This window comes from Tripterygium wilfordii, chromosome 9 (genome assembly GCF_013401445.1).
Source record: "Tripterygium wilfordii isolate XIE 37 chromosome 9, ASM1340144v1, whole genome shotgun sequence".
Classification (NCBI taxonomy): domain Eukaryota; kingdom Viridiplantae; phylum Streptophyta; class Magnoliopsida; order Celastrales; family Celastraceae; genus Tripterygium; species Tripterygium wilfordii.
Genome location: NC_052240.1, coordinates 4,297,423 through 4,317,055, shown reverse-complemented (window position 1 = coordinate 4,317,055; position 19,633 = coordinate 4,297,423). Strand labels below are relative to the sequence as shown.

Below are 19,633 nucleotides of genomic sequence, written 5' to 3'. Positions count from 1 at the left end.
TTGTTCAAAAACCATGTATGACAAACATTGGCTTCCCAAAAGCCATCATTGATATGTTTAACAAAGAATTTGAATATGTGTCCTCTGCTTTCGTGGTTTCAATACCAAATGTATTGCCTTTTTCATATATCACAAAGAATTTAATGGCATCCGAGGAAGAAGACAGGGATTGTTGATTGTGCCCAAGTGATGTGGTGCCGAAGCAGGAGCCATGTGTGAGCATTTGGGTTCAAAAGCGAGTGCCCCAACACTGTAGAACACAAATGGAAGTTTAAGTTTAGCACCAATGACTTCTTTGCCCTCAAAATGGCACCCTTCACTCTACAGTGTAGATCAGAGGGCTTGCCGCAGTTAGCCACTGGTGGTGCCAAAAGGAGAGGGACGTGATTTGAGAAGATAGGTTTTGGTGCTTTTGAAAAGATGAAGAAGATGGCGTCAAATTTGGGGTTTTATCAATTTTATTAACTCAAAACGACACCGTTTTATGTGTTCAGTTAGTCAATGACGGTCAACAAGATGAAAGGACATGTAATGACACCTGATGAAAGTATAAGAGGTCAAATTCTTACAAATTCAAAATAAGGGGATGCATGTAGAAATAATCATAATCAAAGGGGTCTTAATAACATTTGACATTTTTTTTAAAAAAAAATCTCGGGACCACCCCGCCGCCCTGTCAGATCAAATTTTCTAATAGATACTGAGCAGACAGAGTCTTGAAATATGAAAAGAAAAAATGATTCAGTGATGGGGTTGGATTGCACGTTTTACATGAACTGCAAAAAAGCCAATTTGAAACCAGTAATGGCTGCTGCAGTTATGTAATAGTACATAGCTTTGCTCTCTAGCTAATTATTGTCCTCTTTTTCTTCTTTTTAAGCAGGATACTGGAGTGAGTCTACGATATTGCTGTATAAAACTATCTGTGGACCTTATCTGATCAATAAACCTAAGCATGGCGGAAAAACTAGTGAATCAAAGCATTCTTGTGCTGGTTTTGCTATCCACGGTTGGTAAGACAGTGTCTGCTATACCATCAAATGTGAGGAAATCCTTGAATATAGTCAAGGAGATAAACAGGAGAGGGCCATATATTGGCCTGATCACTGTGTTTGCAACTGAAGAGAATGCCTTTTTTGGAACTGGAGCTTTCAAGCCTAAGCCAAAGCATCCATTTGTGGATTTGTCAGGTTAGTATTTTGTCTGTGCATGGTGGTTGTCTTCATTATATCTATTGGTACCTTATATCGTGAGTCTAAGAGGTTGTGTTGAACGTCGTAGGACGGAGATTCCGGATCGGTAAGATCTTCCAAAAGAATGTAATCTATGTGAGATGCGGGATTGGAATGGTAAGTTTGTTTAGTATCTGGTGCTTATTATATAAGCATTGCATTGCAGACTTGCAGTTACACTACTAGTATGCTAGATTGAACTTGTTTGGATATGGTATTGGACTAACAGGTCAATGCGGCTGCAGCAACACAACAAATGCTGGATGTGTTTGACATATCAGGAATAATCCATTTTGGCATTGCAGGCAATCTAAACGATTCCATGTCGATTGGAGATGTCACCATTCCCAAACAGTTTGCTAATACTGGTGTTTGGAATTGGATGGTCTGAATGAAACCCTATATAAATTTTTGTCATTTTTTTTTAATGCTTTCACTTGAAATTAAAATGTATGTGAATCTGGTACTTGACAGAACATCAATGGATCAGTAGATCCCGTCGATGTTGCTCACTTGAATATTGGAAGCTATAATGTACCAGAAGGCAATGAAACTAATATGTTGGGTGAGATTGGATATAGTCCTGAGCAGATGTTTTCCGAGTCCGGGGGCGGGGAGCCTACTTCCATTGTGAGACTGTTTTGGTTGCAAGTGAGTCACCATTGGATTAGGCTTGCTGCTGGCTTGGAGGTTATACACACAAATACTTTCTTAAGTTTCTGAAATTTGTCAATGTCTCTAGCCTTAAACTAAGCAAAAGTCTTGCTTTTATGTTGTGGTTTCAGGGGATGGAATTGGAACAATGTGTGAATACCACCATGTGCCTTCCCCAGAAGCCCAAGCTAGTTGTTGGACTGAAAGGCTCCACAGCCAACACTTTTGTGGACAATGGAGCTTACAGGTACTTTCTTTATAAGACTTTTGAGGTTTCATCTGCAGATATGGAGAGTTCTGCTATAGTCATGGTAAGACTTCCTACTTCATTTTTCTCCTTCTCTTTCACTAAAATTAGACCAATTTGGATACCCTGTAATGATAGACAGCAATGTAGTGAAATTGTATTGCAGAATCATAACGATAATTTTACGAAGTCTGACACTGAATGGTCCAGCATTCTGACATCCTAAGTTCTATCATGAAATTACTATCTCTACTTAATAACTAACTAGTAGACAATTATGCTGCTTGCAGACGAGCTTGTCCAATGGTTTTCCTATGATAGTCATCCGAGGAATATCAGATCTTGCTGGAAAGCAGTCGGGAGATAACGCATGGAGCACTTTTGGATCACTTGCAGCTCTTAATTGTGTCAAAGCTGTTCTTCAGTTCATCCGCAAGCTACCACAAGATTCTTCAGCTGGATGCTAGATTGCTAGTTCAACAATGTATTCTGTTCAGGTGTCTGATTGCTTTTAAGAAACAAGAGTAACCATCACAAGTTCACAATTCGATATAAAAGCAAACAGTTTTTGTTGCTGGTAGAAGCCAAGATTTGATCAAATTCTGAAGCTCTCTCTAGCTTTCATAAGATCAATTTCGTGAATCATTCAAATATTTATTAATCTGTTGCCTGCCGAGCCAAAGGCCTGTGAGGCTTCGGAGCATTAGGGTTACCTTGCTCATAGAAACTTCGTAAAAGAGAAACAGCTTCTGATGCCATTACACCTCCAGTACATGTAAAACCCTTCGCACCACCATGTGGCTGCTCAGAACTACTCTGCAAGTGCAATGAAAGAATTGATCCGCAGCCTCCGAACTTATCATTTGCACAGCCGTAATAAACTTCTTTTATACCAAGAATAGACAAAGCTGCAGCACACATTATGCATGGTTCACATGTAACATAAAGGCTACATTGCGAAAATTTCTCAGCAATCTCCAGTTCTGATAGTCCATCTCTCTGCCATTGCTCGAGGAGGATATCAATAGCTTCCATTTCTGCATGTCTTGTAGCATTTCGTGTCTCAGAAGTTCGGTTTCTTCCCGACGCAATGGCCTTTCCGTCCTGTACAATCACACAGCCAACAGGGACTTCAAGGAACTGTAGGGCATCCTTTGCCTGCTGTATGGCAAGCTCCATAAGTGCAAGAGTGTCAGTAGAGTGAGAGGCCATCTGAATGTCACACACTATGGGTTATTCGGGCCGAACAACCCAAAAGAGTCAACTAGTAGCCACGGGGAAGAAGATGGTGTCGTTTGGGAAGAGATGGAAGAAAGACCTTTTGATCAAGTTGGCTGAGGCAATTAATCGAACACTTGGTCTACAATTTGCAATTACAGCAGAAAAAGATACAAACGACCAAGCTTTAGCCAAATTGATGCAAATCCCCAACAACAACAACAACAGCAACCCTGGATTAAAAGCAGACAATGAAAAGTCAAATACATAATACACACATGCTGATGACTAACAAATGTAACTAGAGCTAAATTGAGAGTGGTTGAGTACCTAATTAAGGACTCAAGGTCAGGAGTCGGCGTGGAAATTCCCATGCTTGACTAGTTGGCTTGATAAATCTCGATTGGCAGCCATTGCATGGGATGAATATAGGCAGAATTTTGCCGTGGTTGCATCTGAAGCGGATGTCAATATGGACGAAGCCGACTAGCAGAAGATCTGCTGTTACTTCTTAGGCATCAGAACTGCGGGTCTGCAAGGTCTCTTCAAGTTTTAGAGGGAACTGGGTGGTCCAACCCATCTTTTTTGTTTCAATTTTCATTAGGGCTCGAGCCCAATTTAAACGGGGCTAAGGCCCGATTGCATCTTCTGCCAAAAAAATTAGGAATTTTTTGAGTGCAAAAATAAGTGGGTTGGTACACAACTGTGCGTCGTTTTTACCAGTCGTCGACAAGAGCTCGGAAATCGGTCTGCCCTGCGCAGCCTTATTAGCTTGTCACTGCGATCTAAACCGAATTGGTCAAAATTAACGACGAAGGAACTCTCTCCGCTCTCCGTGTGCTTGTGAAACAGTAGACGAGTGATGGCTCTGTCACGCCTTCGACATCCGGTGATCACGCGGGCTCCTAGTCTCTTCAGAGCTCGTTTTCTCTCCTCCAGATCCCACTCTCGGTATTTGCTCTCCTTTTCTTCTCTTAATGACATACACATACGGCAGAATCTTCAATTGGACATCACTGCTGTATCACATGATTAGAAATGGAGGTTGTTGCTTTGTTGCTTTGCATGTGCGATTGTTGAAGGTAGTGATTCTTATGTGTTTTCGTTTTCATGAGTAAGACTACCGTTAATTGGTTTGCGTTTTGGTAGATTTTTTGTTCAATATGGGGATTTGTGAGAGTTTGTGCTTAAAAGACCTATGGTGCTTTCATATTTTGAAGTTTTATATCAATGTAAAACCATTATAGAAAATCCTGTGAAACTATTTTGTGATCTTTGCTAATTCATTCTGTTTTCTTTTAGTAATCTCTTTGCTGATGTTGAGAAAACATGTATGGAAGTCACATTCAAGGCACAGGGCTACGCAGCATTTCCCTTTTATTGCAGAGATGCTCTGCCTAGGGTGCAATTGGTACCAATGTGCTAAAGTTTGCCCTTGTTTAGAATAAATATATATTTGTGAAAAAATTCATTGGATTTACATATGTTTTAGGATAGCCTGAAGGTTGGTGGCTATTCGTGACCTTTCATTAGGTTGGTTGCTTAAATGCTGCCCATATTTCTGTTTTTTTTTGCCTTTGAATAAGAATACTGCCCCTTATTGTTATTGAGGTCTAGATGATAATTGTTCCAATTTTCTTTATGGGACAGCACTATTGTCAAAAGAACAAAGTGTATGAGATATTTCTCTGATGTTAAGCATACACCAAATATCATGAAATATTTCTCAGAAGGTGCATCACATTTCTTACTTTCTCTCAGTGAAACAAATTGATCTAAGGAGCTTCTGATACAAATCTTATGAAGTGGAGCTTTTTTTTGTGATAATGGTCATTCATGGACTGACAACTGAATGCCAACTTAGAAACAGCCAAATGATAATCTTGTGATGGACTAAAGTTTATCATTTCCCATCACTCGAATAAGAGAAAGCGAGGCCTTTCTATAGTCTGTCTACTAAATGCAGTCAAAATCTTGTTTGGCAGGCATCTAGTAATGAGTTTCCTTGGCTACTCTCATTGCTTATGTGATTAGTCTTTGATTCAGTTTGATGGGGTGCTCTTCCAGTGTTCGTACTTTGCTACTATTTAATGTTTATAGTCTTATTTTGTTCTCATGTTTGGTAACTTACAATATTATCGTCAACTTATACCCCTTCTTGCGGAAGTAACTATGGAAAGCTGGTGTAATCTGTGAAAGGTGTTACAGATTTTTAATATATGTCTAGTGAGTTTTGTAGTTGCTCACTTGGTTGAAAATCAGTTAAAGGCATAGGCTTTGAAAAGAGCAACTCTAAGGAAAATTCTGGTGTCCTTTCTCATCTATTGTATTGTTTGGAAATAGATCAATAAAAAGACTTAGAAGGAGGGAATTTCATGATGAAATTATAAAGAATAGGCAGTCTAGTCATTTTTGTTCTTGATATAGACTATCTTCCAACTTCGATAAAGACATTCTTGTTGTTGTAATAGATTTCTTTTCTTGTAAATAATTGTTCATGGCTGCACCCCTTTGTTACGCTTCAATATTTTATTTTTTCTTACGAAAAATTGGCCATTGTGACACAATTATTATGAGGTTGCATGGTTTTCTTATGGCATTATGTATTGTCAACCTACTAATGCAGTGCATCAACCGAGCAAAATTCTTTCCTGGATGGAAATCGCACATTGTTAAGGTTTGGATCTAGTGCCTTTCCATCTCTCAGCGTATGCATATAGTAATAATAATTAGTTAATGACAATTATACTTTCGTTCATCATCATCATTGTGATTATTGTTGTTGTTTTTACTTTTTAGTAGTACTTGTGTTGGAGGTGGTTGTGGTGGCAATCACAGTCGCAGTAGTGCAGTGGGGTGTACTGCGTTTCCAGTTTCCCTTTTGTTTCACTGAAAGGTGGAATTTCGTATGGAAAACCAAAAGGTCAAACTAGACTGAGCTATCCTCTGTAGATCTGTCACATAAGTGATTTATTATTGTTGTAGGGTTACATAGACTCTTGTTAGAATTATTAATATTTTTTTGTAGTAGTGGCTATTCTTTTTCTTCAGTTAATGGTGATCTAAGTTCAGCCACGTTCTCGAGCTTAAGTCATATTTACTTAATCATCCTATTTATGAATTGCTGCATACTAGTGACTTTTTGTTAAGGTCATGCTTAATCAATGTAGAGAAGGTATTAAAAATTGTCTTATGAAATGGTGAAGTTTATCTGGTTAGTTGAACGATTTTCTGATTTTTTTTCTTTCTTAAACTTGATTCAACAAATTATTACTTGTTTAATCAGTGGAAAACCTAGTGTGATTGTGTCATTCTTTATTATTCTTTACTTTCCTCTTTTATCTCTTGAGTTTTTCCTTTGGCTGACAGTTCAGTGGTTATTATCTCACCAGGCCTTCTTCCTTATCCATGCTCGCTGGTGATGTTGATAGTTCAATGAAGCTCAAGGTTAGCATTTGAATTATTTAAGTTGCATAAATTGAGATAAAAGCTTTTTGACACTTTCAAGTCTATTTGCAGTTGCGAATTGGTGTGCGTAATTTCTCGTCTGCAGGTATATTCTCTTATAATTTGAAAATTCTATCTGGTTGCTATGCATCTCTAAGATTATTATTCTTGTGGCTTGAAGGATCATAGTTTCTTGACTGTCTGTTTTGTTAAGTGATTTGTTGGTGACAAGGAAATTAGAAAGCCAGTATCTTCTAGCTTAAGGTACAATGGTCTAGAACTTCACTAGGTATTGTGGACAATATTGATTGTCTTACTATAAAAAAATGAAGACAATATTGCTGGTCTCTTATGCATGGGTTGACGTACAAGTTTTGTGTTCGATACGGAAATTCAAAACATTCAAACCACTAGTTAATGTCTGAGATGTGATTTACCTTATATTTAAGTTAAAACACTAATGATACGACAGCTTGTTTGTGGTTTACTTAGATCTCCAAACCAAGGGTAAACACAGCCACCAATAAATTATTGCTTAATCAGGGTTATGTATACATCATAAGTTTTTCTAGGCATTTATTTTTTCTTTTCAGAGGATGTCAACTTATTGAGCGTGCTCTAAAGAGTGAGACTGACCATAGTTATTGAGTTATATTTGATATCTTAGACTTATATATGATGAATTATGATATCTTATGAGAACTGTTCCTGGAAAATATAAAATGTCATGGACTTGTATTTTCTACTATACAATTTGCAGACTGCCCACTGTTTTGGTTTTCGACCATTTGTTAGAATCAAACTAATTGATTCAGCCCACAATGCCATTTATCCTTCAACACCATGCTGGTGTGTCACTGGTTTGGTGCTTATTGTCTTGTTCACTTTCTTAGTTACAATAATATTGAATGTGACTTAACTGATAAGTTACTTTGGTAGCCACCCACCGTCAGCTGCGCGCATTGTGCATGAAATGGTCACCGTACATGCACCAATTTTAACATGTCGTAGATAACATTCTATTCAAGGTGTGCCTGGACTCTGGGCTATAAAACAAATATCAAATCAAGTGGCAAATTGTGCTATCTAAAAATGCATATTTTTTATTTTAGTGTTCCTTGTGGAATAATGTCAGCAGTCAGCACGTTGAATTAGTTTCCATTTAGGTGTTTATCTTGCCTCCATGCTCATGCCTGCATGAATTTGTTTTTCCTGCAAGTACTTATCCATTTTTCTTATGCAAAGATGAAATTATGTCCTTGCGTGGTTTTTTTTTTTTTTTTGGTGATATAAGTCTGCCCGTAGCTGCCGAATTAAGCACCTCAAATGTATTATAAGTCTTTATCAATGAGCTGTTTGTTGTAGCAGAAGTTCCGCTCCATACAGTTCTTGGAATGCCAGCTTTGTCTCCTACAATGGTATTGAGAGATAAGCCTCACCTTCTTTCACTGGCATTTCTTTTCTTTCCTTTTTGCAAGAACTCAACTCTTGTGTTTGCTCTTTTCCAGAGCCACGGAAACATCTCAAAGTGGAAGAAGAAAGAAGGTGATAAGGTTAGTTACATTTAGGTTGATTTAAACTGATGATTGTAAGGTCTGCCATGTCTATTTTTGATACATATTGATGTCGTGTATGAACAATAAACCGCCGATCAAAGAGTGTGGAGAATTTACTGATGTGAAGACTTTTTCTGTTCTCAACTGTTGAATCTAACAGATACAAGTCGGTGATGTGCTATGCGAAATAGAAACCGACAAAGCAACAGTTGAGTTTGAAAGTCTTGAAGAGGGGTAACTGTTCATACATTCATTTGTTAATGTACTTTGAATGCTTGTGATGTTTGATCTATGCAAGTGTTCTTTGAGCTTACATCTCTTTCCAACTGAAGATTCTTTCCCTGGATTCTCGAATTATGCAAACTTTCAAGATGTTTGAATTCTTTTGCCTTGCTTCATGGTTGGTGTTTTTTCTCCAGCTTTTTGGCTAAGATACTGGTACCAGAAGGTTCAAAGGATGTACCTGTTGGACAACCAATTGCTATAACGGTATACTTTGACTTACCATTAATTGGTTCTTTGATCAAAGCAATACTGCATGTAGTCTTGAAATCTCAGTGTAATTGGTTCCTGATACTTTTGGAAAAGTAAAGATATTTCGTGTTTTATGTTCTTGGTACACCAATTTTATGGTTTCCAATTTTGTCATTTCTTAATCAATTGTAGAATGCTGCTAAAATATTTTTTTAATTTCTTCACAAGGTTGAGGATCTTGATGATATCAAAAGTATCCCTGCACCCGTTGGTAGTGGGTCAGAAGTTAAAGAGGAAAAGTGCACTCCCCAAAATGCCCAAAATGGAGATGGGGTACAGGAAAGGAGTTCTGTTAAGATTGATATATCACAACTTCCTCCTCATGTGGTTGTTGGGATGCCAGCGTTATCTCCTACAATGGTAAGCCATAATTTATAAATATTTTTGTCTAATTTGCATGACTTCATGGAACTTTGTATTTGTAATCTTTTTCTTGGCTGTAGAAGGTAATTGTTTTACCTATGTAAACTTGTGCAGAACCAAGGTAATATAGCCAAGTGGAGGAAAAATGAAGGAGACAAGGTTTGCTTGTTATTTTAAGCTGCAAATTCAACCTAAAATTCTTTGTCTAGTTAAGGGCATGGCGATTTATCAAATGTTCGTTTGTCCTTGTCATTTTCTCAACCTGACAGATAGAGGTGGGTGATATAATATGTGAGATAGAGACAGACAAGGCTACCCTTGAATTTGAGAGTCTTGAAGAGGGGTATTATTCTTTCCTAATGAAGATTTACTTGTCGTGATTGCTATGAAAAGCAAATTTTGTATGAGTGCTGATTCTGACGTTGTTCACTTGATTGAAAGACGTGGATTGAGATGACTGAATTGACTGTCAGTTACTGGGGTGTGCTTCTGAGATTTTGTGTCTCTTTTTCTGTCTCTTTTCCATTTTTGCAGGACTAAAAATGAAATTATAAATGAGAAAGTCACCATGCCAATGTAGTAATGTGTTTGTGAGCTTATCAAAAAAGAAAAGTAATGTGTTTGTGACACATGCTTGCTGACATTTTCAACACCCATTAAAATTTATGATAACTAAGTTACTAGGATAAATTTATGTTGTCTTTTAGTAAATGGAATACAGGATGAGTTGGCAAACTACATTGAAATGAGATCGGACAAGATGACTTACAGGGAGGGACAGGATAGGTTAACTATTACCTGATTACATTTTTGGTGAATGGTTTGATAGACATGATGACAGATTAACTGTTCCGTATGGCCTTGGTATCCTCATGATAGACATTGGATTGTGTGGTGGCACCTTATGATTACACATGTACTTGTGTGTATATTCCCGTATATTTTTTTTTTACTTTTTTAATTTGGTTCTCTATGTTGAAGTTAGTTTTAAAGATTAGTTCTTATATTGTATACTTCATTCTCTACGATTATATTAAGTCGTTGAATGGATGGAAAAAATGTATGGACTGTGGTTAATTTTGAATATTAAGGCCTCATATGCTGCATTTGTTCATATTCTTTTGTCAAAATGCTTGGGTGCAGTTACTTGGCCAAGATCGTAGCTCCTGAAGGTTCAAAGGATGTTGCTGTGGGACAACCTATCGCAGTAACAGTAAGTTACAATTACATCCGTTTGTATGATACAATCACACTTGCATATGTAACTTCCTACCTTGTTATGAACCACACATTGGGAGTTTTCTTTTAGTAATAAAGTTTCCAGTCTTATTTGACATCACACTCCTTCAATAGACATGTTTATTTGTTGAAATCTTGACACATTTTTTTCCTCTCTCTGCTGCATCTGTTTGAATATTTGTACTTGGAGCATATGGGAACATTTATGCTTCTTTTTGATGCAAGGTTGAAGATCTAGATGATGTTAAAACAGTGAGAAGTTTTTTCAGTAGTTCGGGGGGCAAAGAAGAAAAACAAACCCATCATGACTCTAAAAGTGAAGCTACAGTGCAAAAAACCAATTTTACAAAGATCAGTCCATCTGCTAAGTTGCTTATTTTGGAACATGGGCTGGATTCCTCATCACTGAATGCTACAGGTCCTTATGGTACATTGCTAAAAGCAGATGTTTTGAATGCAATTAAGTCAGGGAAAGGATCTTCGAGAAAGACTTCATCTCAGGAAAAGAAAACTCCATCACCTCCTCCGACCACAAAAGCACCACAGTCTAGGTCTAACCTGCTGCAGTCAGATGCTTTTGATGATCTGCCGAATACTCAAATTCGCAAGGTAATCTTCTTTTAATTAGAAAGACAATGAGGAAGGCTTTTCTTATTTGAGGATTCTCTTTTGGGTTGTACCCCCTTGAAGTCCTCAATGCAGTAGTGCAGTACATGTCCATTTTCTTTATAAACTATTTTTTTTTCCTTTCATCTGTTTGCCAAACTTTCGAAATACAACAAAGTACTGCAGAGGATTCCAATATTTTAGATGATGCCTTTATGTGTTTTTTTCTAATTTTAGCACTCTATTAAAAACTGTGAATTTGTTACTGCATTATGAGGCAAACGATGCTGGTGGTGTGAACGTACGACAGTAAGCAGGGTTGTATTTCCACTTGGACCATAATATCCAAAAAGTTGTCAATATGGATGTGTGGAAGGCACAAGAGGTTATCAATGATGCTTTCTCAGAGTTTAGGCAGAAGTATGATCAAATAGGGGGAAAAGGAAAAGGAAATGAGCTTGTAGGAGCGTAGGAGGATGACACTTGGCAAATAGACACTTCCTTTACATAAAGATCCAGTGACCGTTAGTCACTTCTTCCTTCACTGTAATTGGTAAAGATATCTTAGGTGTTGTCTTGGAAGTTCATGGGCTTCAAGGATGTGCCAATGAGGAGTAATTTGGCCTAAATGGAATCTGAATGTAGACAAGTGAAATGGAATGTGACTGTGTTGAGGCTGTGAAAGCAGACATGATAGGTGAAACAAGTATTTTTATAGAATGATTGCCTCTTGATTGAATAAAATGTCTTAGGTGTTGGCTTGGAAGTTCATGGGCTTCAAGGATGTGCCAATGAGGAGTAATTTGGCCTAAATGGAATCTGAATGTAGACAAGTGAAATGGAATGTGACTGTGTTGAGGCTGTGAAAACAGACATGATAGGTGAAACAAGTACTTTTACTGAATGATTCCCTCTTGATTGAATAAAATGTTGAAGTATTTGGCTGATTCCATGTAAATCATATTAAGTCTGTCCTATCCACTCCTGTGGCTTGAGCAAAGTTTGCATAGTAAGACTCAACTTGGAAGCGCCCCTGTCCAATCATTGGTCTTCCTAGTGAAAATAGGCCTCAAGCTTTGTAAATTGTTTTGAAGAGAGAGTTGAAGGGATCCAATTCACTATCCATAGCCTCTCTAGTGAGGTGAGATGCAAAGTGATCGTACTATCAGAGATAAGTTATCACAAACCTTTGCTTCTTTGTTTCTTGCCAATAAATAAAGCTCTGGGAGGGTAGATTTGAGGGAATCGTTCGGTACAAAAAATCATTGTAAGAATCAATCTTGTTTCCATTTCCTCTGCAAATGAGGCCCAATCTCCCTTTTTTTTTTTTCTAATTTTCCTCCACAATCCAACCCTATAAGTTGCACACAATCCTTTGTGATACACCGTTCATTCTCAAGGCCATACCTCCTTCTAATGGTCCTTTAATACCTGCATTCCCCTTATACAATTTTAGCAATTCACATCTTGTTGTGAGGAATTCTGCTTGTTATGATAGGATAAGAGTACACATATATATTGGACTTATACTATGCATATAGATTGGACCCTAGAAATTATATTCATTGATGGTGAACAAATGTACTATTTTCCATGTGGAATGTTTTTTTAACTCAAACCATTGTTGTTTTGCAGGTGATAGCAAGAAGGTTACTGGAATCAAAGCAGATTACACCACATTTATATTTGTCTACAGGTTTCAAGTCCATTGGCTAGATTTTTGTTCCCTATACTATTATTAGAAAATTAATCCTATTCTTTTTGCTGGTTTCTATCAGATGTCACTCTCGATCCACTTCTTTCTTTTAGAAAGGAGCTTAAAGGTTGGAATATGTAATTTTTATTTCATACTTTTGTGTTCTTGGAACTTGTAATGGTAGACTTCTCATCCTTTTGCTTGTTCATCCACAGAGAAGCATGATATTAGAGTTTCAGTAAATGATATCGTCATCAAGGCTGTTGCAGTTGCTTTGAAAAATGTACCTGAAGCTAATGGTAAGATACATTTATGTATGAATGTATGTATGTATGTATGTGTGTATGTATTTATCATTCTTCATGTAATGATCCAGAGTCATTGTCCTACTCTCATAAACTGGGACTAGAATATTCTTCATGAATACACAACCAAGTATAGTGTAGACCTTTTCTTTCGACATAGGGTACATGTTTTTGCTGTGGGAGGAAGGGTGTGTGCCTTTGTGCTTCATTTACTTCTGTTTGATTTAAATGATTACTAATATGATCCCAGTCTATGTATTTTGTGAAGAACCTGATAAATTCGTAACAGAGGTCAGATATTCAGCCAAATTTCTGAAAAGAAAACTTTGTTTCATTGCATTACAGCATTCTTCTGCTTCTTCTTCCTCTTTTTTACATTTATTTTCTGGACCTTCATAACTAATTAGCCAAATTGGAACAACAAACCATCAATGGATAGAAATCTTGCTCCCCCAAAGAATCTATTATTTGTAATTAACTCGGCATTATGTATCAGAGGGGAAAAAAAAGTAAAAGAAAAGAATGTTTTGCAAGTGTCAGTGATCAATTGCTTCTATCCTGTGTTTACCTTTTTTATGGCAGCCTTTTGGAGTGGAGAAAAAGGGGAAATTATTCTATGTGATTCTGTTGACATATCAATTGCAGTGGCTACTGAGAAGGTAAGTGCCCATCAATCTTTTTGTATGAATGTCTTGGCACAACGTTACTTCATCAATTTATTAATCCCTTCTTTGCACTGCAGGGCCTGATGACTCCAATAGTGAAAAATGCAGATCAGAAATCCATTTCATCGATCTCCTTGGAGGTTCTTATACATTTGGTTCATGACATTATCAATAGTCCATATAGGTTTAAGGAAATGGGATTTGATCTTCATCATTTTGATGCAGGCTTTTTAGTTTCTTGCAAAAGGAAAGAAAACATAAAAAGAAATTAAAAAATACAAGCTACAGTTTGATAATCCACGAAAAAAAAGAATCGTGATAACACTTTAAATTTGACTAACTGTTAGAATATGTATAAATGATGTGAAATGCTCCAACCCAACAAATTAACTTATGGAGTTGCATGACAAAATAACTAATCTTAACATGGTATCGGAGTTGAGGTCTTGGGTTTAAACCTTGGCTTCCGCAATTTAAACCCCTATTTGTTGTTGTCCCAAGTGTGGGCCTTTGTGTGTGTATATTGTTGCCCCAAGGGAGGGCCTTGTGTGAGAGTAGCCCTTGGTCCTTGTTTGTTGTTCACGTGTTGGACCGTCGGATTGCTTAGCCCACAAGTGATAGAAAGTGTCAGAATATGTAAAACTGATGTGAAATGCCCCAACCCAACAATTTTTTAATTGGGTTGAATGGCAAAGTAACAAATATTAACACTAAACAACTTGCTCAGACATGGCATATTTTACATTGACATTAACAGATGTATATGAGATACAGCAATTGACTGTATTATGTAACTAGTCCAACCTCAGCAATCAATCATCCATTTGTATTGTGCTGTCCTCTATTTTGCTTTTCTTCAGTGTCTAATTCCTGCTCGCTTGTCCTGCAGGTCAAGGAATTAGCTGAAAAAGCAAGGTCAGGGAAGCTTGCGCCTCATGAGTTTCAAGGGGGAACTTTCAGGCACGTGTATTATATAATACATATTTTGGCTTCGGTTTAATTTACTTGTCTCGTTTGCTTTCAATTTCGTATGATAAACACTATGCTTGCCTTCAATCTTTCTGCAGCATTTCAAACCTGGGAATGTTTCCAGTGGACCATTTTTTTGCAATTATAAACCCCCCTCAGGTACTCTCTTTTGCTTTGTCTCTGGAAATATATTCGAGAACTCAGTAGTCACCTACTGCAGTAAACTCTTTGTAGCCTAAAACCTGCATACACTAATACACTTCATGGTTGGCAACTCATGTCAGAAGTGTCTTGTATTGAGAATTTGAGATCCAACTGAATGATTCTTACAGAAGTGTTCAGTCCTCAACTTCTGAGAACTTATCCATTTCCTTGGTTGAAAAGAATGATGATTATGGATGTTTTAGGAAATCATACTTGGGAAAAATAGTTTTAAGTCCATAAGAACATTTTCATTATTCTGAAATTTACCTGTTGTCTGTGGTTTTTCTGAGATCAAGATACCCCACTCTTGCACCTTTTGAAATTAGAAATGTTGCTAGAATTTAAGAACCACTAGTTATATTGAATTTGGCATGATTTGAACAAGTTTTGACTTGTCCTTTACATCTTCCAGGCTGGAATCCTTTCTGTTGGCAGAGGGAATAAAGTTGTTGAACCAGTGATTGGAAGTGATGGTAGGATATAGCTCATATTTTATGCCTCAAGTATTTGAGGCTTTCGAGTGAACTAAGTGACATGCATTTGGTTTCTGCCAGGCATTGAGAGGCCAGCAGTTTTCAACAAAATGAACTTAGGCTTATCTGCTGATCATCGCGTGTTTGATGGCAAAGTTGGAGGTATGTAATTAATGCTGTAGCGCATTCTTTATTGCATCTGAATGAAAAGATTCTTTGAAAGTGACATATTTAACTTTTTTGTGTTTCTGCTGCCTCAAATCAAATTAATTGCTGTTACCTATAATTAGTTTAGCTTCTTCACCGATGATGAACAAGGCTTCAAGTGTAGTAAAATATTTGTATTGGTATGTGACTCCAGCCACTTCTAGCTATTTGATCTATGAGGTATATGGATTTATCTAATGTGCTGATTTCCCAAAAGTTATTACTCATAGCACATGTGAAAAGAAGAAAGAAAAAGAAGAGAAAATAAAATAAAATAAGAAGAGTTGGCAATTGACTTTAAAAGAAGGGAAAAAATCTCAAATATCTTCTAGGGCTTGTCAGTTGGATAAGTTCTTCCACGCAAGTATTGGCGTAAGTTTTAAGCAATTGGTGCCATGATAAACCAGGGAAGCAAAATTCGAGATTAAGCGACTTGTGGCTTGCTTCTAACTATTAAAAAGATAGCTTTGAAAACACCTTAGTCGTGACATTGTTTCATGAGCAGTTAGAAGAACTCTGAAGCAGTTGTTATTCACTTTCTTATTTATCATTGAGTTCATTGGTGGGGCCAAAATGCTAGTTAAGAAGCTCTGGTCATTGGGGATCATAACAATGGCGTTCACCTCTATTCACATGATAAACACTATCTTAAGCTGTTTGGTTTTGCAGGTGAATTTTTATCGGCCTTGCGATCTAACTTCAGCGATATTCGGAGGCTTCTTCTGTAACAATTTTAGAAGTTCCTTCAAATCAACAACAGCTGGGTTCCCACAGATGCTAGCCAGGGCGGAGGACGTCTTAGTAATTTATAAATTTTCTAAGCAGAGAGCTAACTTGTTGCAGGGATATTTGTTGTGGCATCTGAATTTCCCAGGTTTCTTGTGAATTCTTTGGACTCAAAGTTGTTCCCGGTGTTTCTATTTTCAAATGAGAACCAAATGATTCAGAGGCTAATTGATGTAAGATTTTGTGTGTTTTGGAAGAGATTACTGGAGTAATGTGGCCAGTTTTTCTTTCCCATTTGGCGATTCGGCCTCAAATGTTTTTGAGGCATTTTTGCGCATACATAAAACGGTAGTGATAGTTAGCCCAAATATTAGTAGCCCAAAGGAGCCCAATTACATGTGGCATGTTGACTCAGCTTATGACTGTACAAGTGAGAGAAAATTAAAATTCAAAAACTTGTTTCTATCTTATCTCATAGACACCCACTCTCTCTCTATTTCTATATCACATTTCCTCTCTCTTATCTCACATACTCCCATTCTCTCTCTCTCCTTCCCTCTCTTCTCCTCACGGAGAAAACAAGAATCGATCGTCCGACCATCGATCATGCTTGTCGACCCACCGATCTGAAAAGCCAGAACGCCATGACTCATCCACAACCATCATTTTCCGACAACAATCATCTATTTCTATGGAATCTCGTCTTGAAGCCGCGACAAAAAGAAACTTTTGAAGCCCGATCCGGCCACTATAGGCCACCTCTTGACGAACCACCACCACCTTTAGACTCGTCTTGTTGAGCTCTACTGGTTTCAGCCATTGAACGACCAGAATAGTCGCCGAAATAGTTATTCCATTGATTTCGTATGTCGTTCCTTTATTATTTTTTTTAGACATTTGGTTATTCAATTGATAAAAACCAATGTATTTAGTCATTCCAATGATTTGGATGCCATTCCGTTGATTTTATTGTAAGATATGTATATTTCATTAATTTTAAAAAAATTATTTAGAGCTTGTTAGCCTTTGACTACTTCTTTGTAGTTTCTTTCCGATCTTTGCTGCTACTTATAGGTTTTATTTTTTATTGAATAAAAACCTTTTGTTTTTGTAGAATCATGAATGGGTGTTGTTGGGTGTTGTTGGGTAAAGTAAACAGACATCCTAATTGAATCAAAAGGGGTGTTGTTTGGATAACTAAATTCATTGTTTTGAAGTAATGGAACAACTAAATCCATTTGTTTAAATCAGTGGAATAACTAAATTCATTGTTTTGAATCAGTTGAACAACTAAATCCATTTGCTTGAACTAGTGGAACAACTAAATTTATTATTTTGATTCATCGTTTTGAATCAGTGGAAGAGCTAAATCCATTTGTTTGGACCAGTGTAACAACTAAATTCATTATTTTGAATCTGTTAAACAACTAAATCCATTTGTTTGAACTAGTGGAACAACTAAATTTATTATTTTGAACCAGTGGAACAAATTAAATCCATTATTTTGAACCAGTGAAACAATTAAATCCATTGTTTAAAATCAATTGAATAGATAAATCTAATTAAAATCTGAAATGCAATCGCAATAACGCACTTTTCTATTTATGTGCAAAGGAAACAAAACTCAGGGACTCATTTCATGTTTCTATATTTTTGCTTACTTTCCAAACAATTAAAGAAAAAATAACCACATAATCTCTTAATTCCAATTGTAAATGTCTATTGAATGTTAGATTGCTCAATATTAAATGCGTAAGGTCATATGCATAGCTCATTTTTTGTTTTAAGGTGATGATCTTAAGTAAAGTCATATGCATGACTGATATGTTTGTTCATCAAAATCAATTGAATAAACACATGTATGACAAAAATTCAATGAAATTAGCTATTTCATTGTTTTAAAATAGTGGATTTAGTTATTTCACTGCTTTAAAACAATGGAATAGCTAAATCTATTATTTTACATCAATGGAATAAATCATTTCAAATACTAAATCCATTGTGATTTGTTCAAATACTAAGCCCAACGTGTTACATAACAAAAAGGAAGCACATAAGATAAAGACAAAAGTATTTATATCTTATTACTAAGGTTGATATATAGAGTACTCCAATGTTGTTGTACGCAATATACATAGTTCTTGGTTATATATGCACAGAAGGTGAAAAAAAAAAAAAGAATAGATGGCTATGACAAGCTTAACGAGGATCTCCAATGTTGAGCTACTTTTCCGACCACCACCACTCCCAAAAGGAGCGTTCGACCCCCAAGATCAAACCCCAATTGTCAACCACCATCGATAGTTGTCTGATTTTTCAAGAAACTACCTCGAAGTCGTGGGTGTCCGCTGGAGAAATCGGCTCGATTTGGCCATTTTTGTCGTCGTTGGTGGAAACCACCACCACTTTTAGTCTTCCCGAAGTAAGGTGCATCTATTCCACCCATTTTTCGGCCGAAATGGTCACCGGAAAGAAAGAGATGGAAGAGAGAGAAAGGGAGATGGAAGAGAGAGAGAGGGAGAAAATAGATAGAGAGGAGAGAGACGTGATTGTGAAAAGAGGGAATAGAGGAAAGATAAGAGAGATGAGAAAAAAAAGGGGAGTAAATTTAGGTAATAAAATTTTTTAAAATTTGAATTTTAAAAACTTTCCAATTAGGATGATGATATGGCTATGCCATGTAGATTTGGGTTCTTTTGGGCTTCCAAGTTTTGGGCTCTTTATCATTTTCCTACATAAAATATGTGCCATATTTGTTTCTCCGTAGAAAGAATAATGTGTACAACATGTACTAGATTTTCCATTGTTGAATAAATAAATTGTGGCTTTCTGTGAATAGATTTTCCCTTTTTGTGCATAAACTCAAGAGGTACAAATGTTTCAAAGCAAACAACTCTCATGCGGTGGAGTAAGGTTGGAGACGCAGATCTTGCCTCTACAGAACGGTGGTTGGAAGTGAAAATGAGAGTGGAAATGGAATGAATATGAATATGAATATGTTTGGTAACACTAGGGAATGGGATTGGTAATAATAAATTTAGTGTTTCGTATGCAAATTTTTGGTATGAATGGAATAGAAATGAGAGGTTGCTCAAATTGTCTTTTGAGTGTAAACTTATATTGAATAATGAAATATATTTATTTCATCATAATATGATTTAATTTTATAAATTTTAAAATATAATACGATTAAATTTTCTTTATTAAATTAAAATAGAATTTGACATTTTTATATTATATTATTTTAATATTTTTTATAATATAATTATAAGGAAGGGGAATGGACATTCCA

General features: G+C 36.6%; 3 protein-coding genes across 6 annotated transcripts; 2 read left to right on the top strand and 1 right to left on the bottom strand.

Moving 5' to 3' along the window:
- Nucleotides 1–880: 880 nt before the first annotated feature.
- Nucleotides 881–2,717, top strand: LOC120006431 (bark storage protein A-like). Its single transcript, XM_038856470.1, has 6 exons — nt 881–1,190; nt 1,282–1,349; nt 1,462–1,617; nt 1,707–1,922; nt 2,018–2,197; nt 2,424–2,717. Exons 1-6 carry the CDS (start codon nt 956–958, stop codon nt 2,598–2,600), a joined length of 1,032 nt encoding a protein of 343 aa, XP_038712398.1. The 5' UTR covers nt 881–955; the 3' UTR covers nt 2,601–2,717.
- Nucleotides 2,629–3,909, bottom strand: LOC120006433 (tRNA-specific adenosine deaminase TAD2-like). Its single transcript, XM_038856471.1, has 2 exons — nt 3,682–3,909; nt 2,629–3,584 (listed from the first exon to the last, which is right to left on the bottom strand). The coding sequence occupies exon 2, from the start codon at nt 3,343–3,345 to the stop codon at nt 2,791–2,793; it is 555 nt and encodes a 184-aa protein (XP_038712399.1). The 5' UTR covers nt 3,346–3,584; nt 3,682–3,909; the 3' UTR covers nt 2,629–2,790.
- Nucleotides 3,910–4,063: 154 nt separating this feature from the next.
- Nucleotides 4,064–19,177, top strand: LOC120006429 (dihydrolipoyllysine-residue acetyltransferase component 1 of pyruvate dehydrogenase complex, mitochondrial). 4 transcript variants are annotated; one of them, XM_038856465.1, is made up of 24 exons: nt 4,065–4,302; nt 5,978–6,028; nt 6,744–6,798; nt 6,871–6,904; nt 8,164–8,216; nt 8,307–8,351; nt 8,515–8,588; nt 8,774–8,843; nt 9,057–9,248; nt 9,366–9,410; nt 9,521–9,594; nt 10,395–10,464; nt 10,716–11,099; nt 12,732–12,792; nt 12,875–12,919; nt 13,008–13,091; nt 13,680–13,756; nt 13,840–13,902; nt 14,652–14,722; nt 14,830–14,890; nt 15,348–15,408; nt 15,490–15,570; nt 16,285–16,681; nt 19,077–19,177. In XM_038856465.1, the coding sequence occupies exons 1-23, from the start codon at nt 4,214–4,216 to the stop codon at nt 16,341–16,343; spliced, it is 1,899 nt and encodes a 632-aa protein (XP_038712393.1). In that variant the 5' UTR covers nt 4,065–4,213; the 3' UTR covers nt 16,344–16,681; nt 19,077–19,177. The 4 variants fall into 4 exon arrangements, with proteins under 4 accessions (XP_038712395.1, XP_038712393.1, XP_038712396.1 ...); XM_038856466.1 differs by having other exon boundaries at nt 4,066–4,302; nt 8,167–8,216; XM_038856467.1 differs by lacking the exon at nt 5,978–6,028 and having other exon boundaries at nt 4,064–4,302.
- The last annotated feature ends 456 nt before the right edge of the window (nt 19,178–19,633 follow it).

Bases quoted from the DNA above. Each gene is read 5' to 3' on its own strand.
- LOC120006433 (XM_038856471.1), bottom strand. From the start codon at position 3,345: ATGGCCTCTCACTCTACTGACACTCTTGCACTTATGGAGCTTGCCATA.
- LOC120006429 (XM_038856465.1), top strand. From the start codon at position 4,214: ATGGCTCTGTCACGCCTTCGACATCCGGTGATCACGCGGGCTCCTAGT. The intron at 11,100-12,731 runs GTAATCTTCTTT...GTTGTTTTGCAG, and splicing joins CGAATACTCAAATTCGCAAG to GTGATAGCAAGAAGGTTACT. The intron at 13,903-14,651 runs GTTCTTATACAT...CTTGTCCTGCAG, and splicing joins TTTCATCGATCTCCTTGGAG to GTCAAGGAATTAGCTGAAAA.
- LOC120006431 (XM_038856470.1), top strand. From the start codon at position 956: ATGGCGGAAAAACTAGTGAATCAAAGCATTCTTGTGCTGGTTTTGCTA. The intron at 1,618-1,706 runs GTCTGAATGAAA...GGTACTTGACAG, and splicing joins CTGGTGTTTGGAATTGGATG to AACATCAATGGATCAGTAGA. The intron at 2,198-2,423 runs GTAAGACTTCCT...TGCTGCTTGCAG, and splicing joins AGAGTTCTGCTATAGTCATG to ACGAGCTTGTCCAATGGTTT.